Genomic DNA, 7,683 nt, shown 5'->3' with positions numbered 1-7,683 from the left:
AGGTTTTTTTTGTGTGTGTGCGTGTTTTGCTTGAGAGCCCTTCGTGCTGATTTGTGTGCGAGCTCATTGCGGAGTCGTTTTTGATCGTATATGTAATTCGTTGATTATGTGGTCTGAGTGATGGGGTGAGATCAAACACCGTCCTCGTCCGAGGCCGCATTCTTTCGCTCGACAGCATTGTCCAGAGACGTTTATGGTGGGCCTGGAACGGGACTTTCTGCCTGTGTGTGCACATCTCGATCATTCTTGCGGTCGAATTGAGGCCTTTTTGACTTGAGGGCTTGCGCACTTCTCGTGGTGGTGGGGGGGGGGGGGGGGGGGGAGCGGAAGGGGGTGGGTGGGGGAAAAAGCGCTGCAAGAACAGGCTCTGGCAGTGGCATCGAGACCCAGGAAGGCGCAGAGATCAGCTGGGCTGCTCTGGCACTGTGAGACACCCTCCCTCCTCCTCCTCCTTCTCCTCCTTCTTCTCCGCGGCACCCAACAATACAAGCTGACTTCCTGACCTCTCGCTCCCAAGCCCCTTAAAGACAAACAATAAGACCCTTATTTAGCCCCAGCCATTCCCACAATCCCAGCCCGTACTGTCAGCGGACTGTCAGAACCGCAGAGGAATTCTGCCGTTTCAGAGTTCAGCCATTCTAATTGGGAAAGGGCTTGAGTGAGCCCTTTTATTAGTTGTTGGGGGCACTTTATGCAACGTGTGGACAGGGTCACTCATCCAGTATTAGCAATAAAAAGTATCACAACTGATACATCGGGCTGTTAATGGGCACTAATATCAACCCAGTGTGTACTGTATGTAATGTGTCCTTTTTCCAGATGCTTCGGACCCTTGGCAAGACGCATTAATACAGCGATATTAACTTCTGAGGGCAATGTCATTATGTTATACTAGAGTTGCGGTGAGCTGAGCTGGAGGCTGGAGAACCCAGTGTGCAGGCCTGCTTCCCTCTGGGCCACATCGCCCGTGGTAAAAAAAAACGCCCATGCGAAAATGTCCGCAGAGCCAAGAACAAAAAGAAGTTTGTTGCCGAGGAAGGGCATCTTACAGAGGACATATTAAAAAAGGGCCTTCTTCAGGGACTGAGGACGCCTTTGTTGCGGGCGAAAAAAGAGGCTCCCGTGCCTTTGCTCGTCCATGGGCCCCGGGTTTGAAAACTCAGGCAACACATGATAAAATCTGACATCATCATCCTACTGCAGAGAAATGCACAAATGGATTCCAGACCCAGGCCCCGCATTCAGCTGGGTACGACGACCAGAGCCCGGGCCGTTAAAATGTCTCAAACTATTCCTCACACGCATTTTTTTTCACTGTCTCGTAAACGGCTCAACTTATACTGTACTAAACTTCAGAGAAAATGCCTGGATGTGTTCTGTGCACTAAAGCCAGGCTAAGAAAAACTGAGGTTTACATTATAGGTTCAGTATGCCCTGCGCTGGCAGTATGAATAACATCATTCTTCGTGGATACTGCATGAAATCAATGATTTACAGTGTAAATAAGGACAGATTTGTGGGTCCTTGCATGCTTTTGAGTGTTGGAGACCACTTATGGTTTAGTAGCCACTGAATTCTTCTTGATGCATCAAAACTCCTTGATAAGCACTTTCCTTGATGAGCATCTACAGAATGAGAAGGAATTGCCGTCTAAAAAATAAATGAGCTAACTTAACATTTCTGTTCTCTGTTATGTTGGTCTGGTAAAGCTTTGCAAGTCATTCAGATAGCAAAGGGGCACCTGTGAATCATCTGTATTAACAGTTCACTACAAACTGTGTACACACTAATTTTCCACCTGGTGAAAATGACTGTTTGTAGATCTTCAACAGAACAAATTCTCTGTCAATTATGTGGTAACTCATGTCAACAATTCAGTGGCGATTGCTGCTCTTTGGAACAGGGGAAGCTCTGATAGAACTGGTCAATTATTAAATTAATATTATTAAGGTGCTATATTGTTCTTTGAGGGCAAACATTATCCCAAAACCCAGAATAGGCCAAACAGTAGCTATAGAGTTGGCATGGCATCATGTAGCCTACACCAGGGGTTTTCAAACTTTTTGTGTGTGTGGACCACTATTTGCAATGAAGAATTTTCGCGGACCACCTCATAATACCCTTAATAAAATGTCTATACACAGCCCTACCTGAATTAATCTGCACCTCTTAATAGGCCTACTAGCACTAAAACGATAGGCTTATAACTGGGCATCACATCAGTAATAAGAACATCTGTCTGTCTGAGAGCGAGAGATAATAATGAGGAGATTGACAGTGGAGGGTGAAAAGAGAGAGATAGAGAAGGGGGAGAGAGAGACATAACTTATTCTCTTTCTCTGTCTCTCTCTCCCCCTTCTCTATCTCTCTGTCACTTCGTCTGTTTTATAAGCCAGAAGGATCGATATACATGGTACCAATGGATAGCCCTGTGTCTCCTCTTTCATCTGATATGCTTGCCATATCTATGCGATCACGGGTTCCCGAGTAATTCAAACGAGAGTAATGGGTGCGCAGGTCAACGCAGAGAAGTATAGACTGTACTGTAAATATGATGCAATTTGATTTAATTTCATGATTTTTTTTATTTTTATACTTGATCATGTAGACAAGTGTGTAGTCTCTTTGGAAAGCCCCGTTAGCGCTTAGCGGCACTGTACCGTCACAGCCTAGCGCTACTAGCCTTTTAGTCACACAATAATCAAACAATAACTTTGCTATTTAATTTACATTTAAATTTGATATGAATATACATATTCTTAGAATATATGTTAGCATTTCCTGGTAAAATGAAGGTTTGAAAAAAATATTATTTTATATTTTATTTTGCTTTTCGACGGACCACCTGCAGTACCCTCACGGACCACTAGTGGTCCGCGGACCACAGTTTGGGAATGATTGGCCTACACCGTTATATAGCGCGCTATACCTAACTTAGCCTAAATACACAACTGAAACAAAAGCAAGTCACAAACTCTGTAACTCCACATTAAGGTTTTATTTACAGTATGCTATTTACAAAGACAATAGAAACCGACTGTATTACTCCCAAATTATGAGAATTTGAGCTGCAACTTGCCTTGCCTCTCGACTTCACCTGTCAACACTAACGTTAACGCATCCCTTGAACTTGAACCACTTCCTGTCAGATCGCGACAGATGCTGTCAATCAAAAAGAGTCCAGCCTCTATGACGGTTCCTCCAATCATCATACAGAAGCTCGGCGTCCAGGCCATCCCACTGTCCCATTCACTCCCAGAGACGCCGGGCTTCCCTGGAAATGACGATTTTGTGGCGCTTGTCCAATAAACGTGTAGTTTTTCTGCATTGAGATCAGCCCACTCTGTAAGTGCCATTGAATGTCCAGTGAAGCCTAGCGTCTATGGGTTTTTTGCATGGTTTTTGATGGATCGTGTCATCACAGCAATGTATGCTGTGACAAAACCTTATTGCAGAACAAACTAGCCATGAAGATGAACATGTTTTCAGCATGTTCTAGTTGGAATAGTAGGCTAGAAGCTAATGTAATAGTGTTATTTGATGCGATTTTCCGTGATATTTTAGAGGAGGCTGAGCTTCCCCTGTAGTCTTAGAGCAATCGCCTCTGCAACAATCTCTGTTAATATCATTAGAATAGGAACTAAATGAGGACCTAATGTGCTATTTCTCTACTGTCAGTACTCTTGAAGTGAAGATAAATACATATGCACCAGTAACACGACACAGTCTCAAGAATTCCCTATTCAAGGAAACATGCTGAGTACATCAATGATCCCAGCAGCCTGGCAGTGCAGATGGCAAAGCATGCAATCCCGGAATTCTGTTACTCCCGGCAATCCTGGCAGTATTTGAAGCAATCCGGGTGCCCGTTCCGTGCACAGACAGCGTTCCGGGCATTCCATCAACGCTGGCAAAGCCTGCCAGCTCTGAGTCCACTTCCTCCGCCGGCTCTCTCCTACTTTTATAGGGGCTGTGACCTGCTTTGATACCCCCCCCCCCCCCCCCCCACACACACACACACACACACACACACACTCTTGAACTAAAGGCTCACAAAGGCCACCAAACACTGGACCGGGCAGGGGGGACGTGGGGCTGGGTACACTCCTCTTCCAGATCTCCTCCATCCTCCACCCCCACCAACCCCACCACATGGCTCCATCACGGCTCCAACACGGCTCCATCCCACATTCAGAGCTCACAGATGAGCAGATGCCGTCTTCCAGAAAAAAAACACTACAGAGCGACACACGCATCCCACATTAAAAGATGCAGAAATGCAAAGAAGCTCGAGTGACCACTCCATCACTGTCCAACGACCCATGTGCACCCTGGCAGCACGTCTTCCATGAGGCCATTTTCCATTTTTTACACCCACGCCTGCATTTTATTTCCTCCCGCACAGCACTCAGTCTGCTCCACACTCCTTTGCTTGGCCCCTCTGCGTTACAGCCTGTCGCTGAAGTCACAGGCCAAAAACATCACTCATTCCAACTGTCTGTAGGACTGAGAAGGCTTTGTACTCTTCACATCCTTGCTGATAACATTTATGTACATTACCACTAAGTAATTTACCAGACGCCTTTTATCCAAAGCAACAGTATTTTACAGATAGTTTCGGTATTGTGTATAAAGTTATGCAAGAATGAATCCGTGCCTTTTAGATCAGCTATAGTCCTAGTGGTGGTGTGTAGGCTCCAAACATAAATCAATGCTTGAGACCAACAATGAAGGTCACACTCAAAAGGTAAAAATTACCAAAAAAAGTCGAGTAATCCACTTAGGATTTTTTTTAATGTCTAATCAAACTACATGCTGTTATTATGTTAAACGTTTCGAGCGACCATGATCCTCAGTGCCTAACAGTACACGCATCACCATGACCAGACACTTTTATCCAAAGCAACAGTGTTTTACAGATAAACATTTTTGGTATTGTGTATCCTGATCAGGTATTAAATTCTTGACCCTGATGTCATTACAATCTTGCTTCACCAGTTAGGAAACAAGATCAGTGATATCTATGTGGACTGATGTAACTCTCGAAGTATCAAAAAGACAGATGGCGATGATGGCAAGTGTGGCTGGAGACCAAGTTTCCGAAGGTGTCAAATCTATGAGTACATTGTGACCGATTTAAGGAGGCAAGTTAGCTGACACTGATTTGATTATTTGACGTTCCAAAACTTTTTGGGGAAACCTGGCGAAGCTGTTGCCATTGTCTCACTGTTGTGCTCACACAGTTTAATACCTCAAAATTGAAAAGCTATGACATCCATACAGTCTGCCCTGTGCAAGAGTGTTTTTGGAGCATGTCATCTGCGTTCAATTACTTCATTTTTTGATTTACCTTTAGATTGGACACAGGCCGGCTGCACTCATCAAAACAACGTACTAAAGTTGTCTCAAGTTTTCTAAAGCTTTTCCCTACCTCCCCCCTCCCTGAGTAATAAGCTGCAACTTATTAATGGTCACACCATCACTTTAACACCAATAAGTCTTGAGGATGTAAATGAGCAACACTTGATAAAGACTACAGCGAGCTGCATGGTCTTTTCATCCTTAGGCCAGTGAACCTTGTCGAGCTCAGCAGGAAACCTGATCATATTTCATAAAGGCAGTGAGTGAGTGCAGTTCCCACTGCATCTGGAGTTCATTTTGAACCCTGCCGTACAATGAATTGAAATGGGATGTAGGGTGGGGCGCCATTATATCGGCGTTCTTTCTTGGAGAAGACGAAGAAAACAAGATTGTATAATGGAATAAAAGTCTAATAGAGTATGTCCCAATCTCTCAGGTCTTCAATTACAGAGAACAACTGGAACTCCGTCCAAATTATTAGGGGTGGAGAGAGTCTGGAGAACAGCCAGAGTTATTCCAACTGTGGATTCCTCTACATCTCTTCCTGGCCCAACCACAAGAAACACAACAACTTTAGTGGCACCGACACCCTCTCAAGCTCTCCTTTCAAACAGCGCCAAGATACATTCACAAGACACTGCACTGCTGGGAAAACCGGCGTATTCCGTTTTTTATCGAGTTAGGAGTTCAAATGACAGCGGATGTCAGCTCAAACCAAAGTCAAGACCATTAACAACTGCAGCAACAAGACACTTACGCTTCTTAATTTCACTAATTTGTCAGCATTATGCGGCTACTCGAACCTGGTGATTATAATATGCAGACCTTCACCAAGGCTTTCGCAGAGGAAGCCTTTGATTGATTTTGCTTGTGCTCAGAAGTCGCAGCTAGATCGTAATCGTGTCATCCGATATGACATTTTCCTCCAACTCGAACCATGTGTTCCGCGCTAGTGCTAGCGCGCAGACTACTTAGATAAACAGGCATTTCATCACAACCAAGAGAGGCTTGAGGAGAAGAGGGGGCCAGCCCTTTGAACGTGATTTCTCTCTTTTTTCAAGTGCCGTACATCTGACTTTAGGCTTTGGGTCAAATGCGCTGGGACTGGTTTCCCAACAGTCTCATGTTATTGTATCACTGCAGCCGTCTTAAAAAGACAGAGAGATCACCATTTTGAAAAGTCCCTAAGTGATTTTGCTATAATGCTATACTGGTCTGAAAATAAAAAATTAATGGACCAAGTTTATTAGTATCAATGACAAACTGGCTTCTTACATGTTTTTTTTTTATGGTACAGCTATGGCCATGGATGTAGTCAACAGACGTCTTGAAAGACTACACCTTACCTGTGGGCAGTCTTTGATATAGTGTCCCTTGTTGAAGCAGAGGTGGCATAGGTAGTTGGGCGGTGGTCGCTTGCTGGGCTTCCGAGGTTCAGATGAGAGGGAGAGGTCCGAGAAGTGGTCCGTCAGGGAGTTCAGGCCCTCTACGATGTTATTGAGGGAGCCATAGGGTGAGGTGTTCTTGTATACACCATTATTCAAGCCCTTTAGGTAGGAAAACATTCAAGATGTTAGATACAAAAGATTACAAAGTGTGCCATTATACCTAAAGGTAAAACCCTTCTGGGAGACAGTAAGGATTTCATAAAGGATTTCAAAGGTTTGATTGAGACTTTGTGGAGATATGCACATGTCAGATATGAGCATGAAGGAATTCTTATGGTTTGTTAAGAGCTTCTATTCTCAGACTGTATTATGACTAGTCAGGAAGTGGTTTGAACCATGACAGTTTCAATTCCAGTGCATTGCTTTCATCACGATTGAGTCATTGCGATTAATCCTATCAAACGCCTTATTCATGCCTTAACTCAAGCTCCCCTGTGCTCAAACTGTGACCAGTCATTACATCACAATCTTAGGCACTTTGATCGATCGTTCTGTCCACTGGCACAACAGCGTCAGTCTTTATTTCAGCTCTGCAGATGCGACTCATCGTCCAGCGAGGAGGAAGTGGTCATTTTTACTCGGGTTGAACACAGCAAAACCTTTGTCGCACACTTTCCCCCAGTGGCCCCCCCCACCCCCGTTTTAGCCTGACAATCAACAGCATTGTCCTTGTGGGTGACAAGCACCATGGTACCACAGGGGAAGAGTGTGAGAAGAGACACAGATGATTGAAATGTGCCCACACAATTGGCATGCCAGCTATGCCACACTGCAACAGTGTGATGCTGTGTAGCCTACAGAGGACTATGATCCATGATGCCTTCTCATAGTAGCATGTGAAGCCACGGCAAATTATCATGGCTGTGTGGCTTTC

General features: G+C 44.6%; 1 protein-coding gene across 1 annotated transcript in view; it reads right to left on the bottom strand.

The window, feature by feature from the left end:
- Positions 1-7,683, bottom strand: part of LOC143137788 (zinc finger CCHC domain-containing protein 24-like) — a 30,395-nt gene that overhangs the window by 18,439 nt on the left and 4,273 nt on the right. Inside the window, exon 2 of the mRNA XM_076298107.1 lies at positions 6,708-6,908. Coding sequence (XP_076154222.1) covers positions 6,708-6,908 — 201 coding nt within the window. The remainder of the gene's footprint in view (positions 1-6,707; positions 6,909-7,683) is intronic.

The sequence above is a fragment of the Alosa pseudoharengus genome, unplaced genomic scaffold (genome assembly GCF_046254945.1).
Source record: "Alosa pseudoharengus isolate Yale_2024_CS ecotype anadromous, Long Island Sound unplaced genomic scaffold, YU_APseudo_1.1 YU_APseudo_1.1_scf_21, whole genome shotgun sequence".
In the NCBI taxonomy this organism is placed as follows: Eukaryota; Metazoa; Chordata; class Actinopteri; order Clupeiformes; family Clupeidae; genus Alosa; species Alosa pseudoharengus.
Note: the sequence above shows the minus strand (reverse complement) of the source record. Positions and strands in the feature narration are given on the sequence as shown.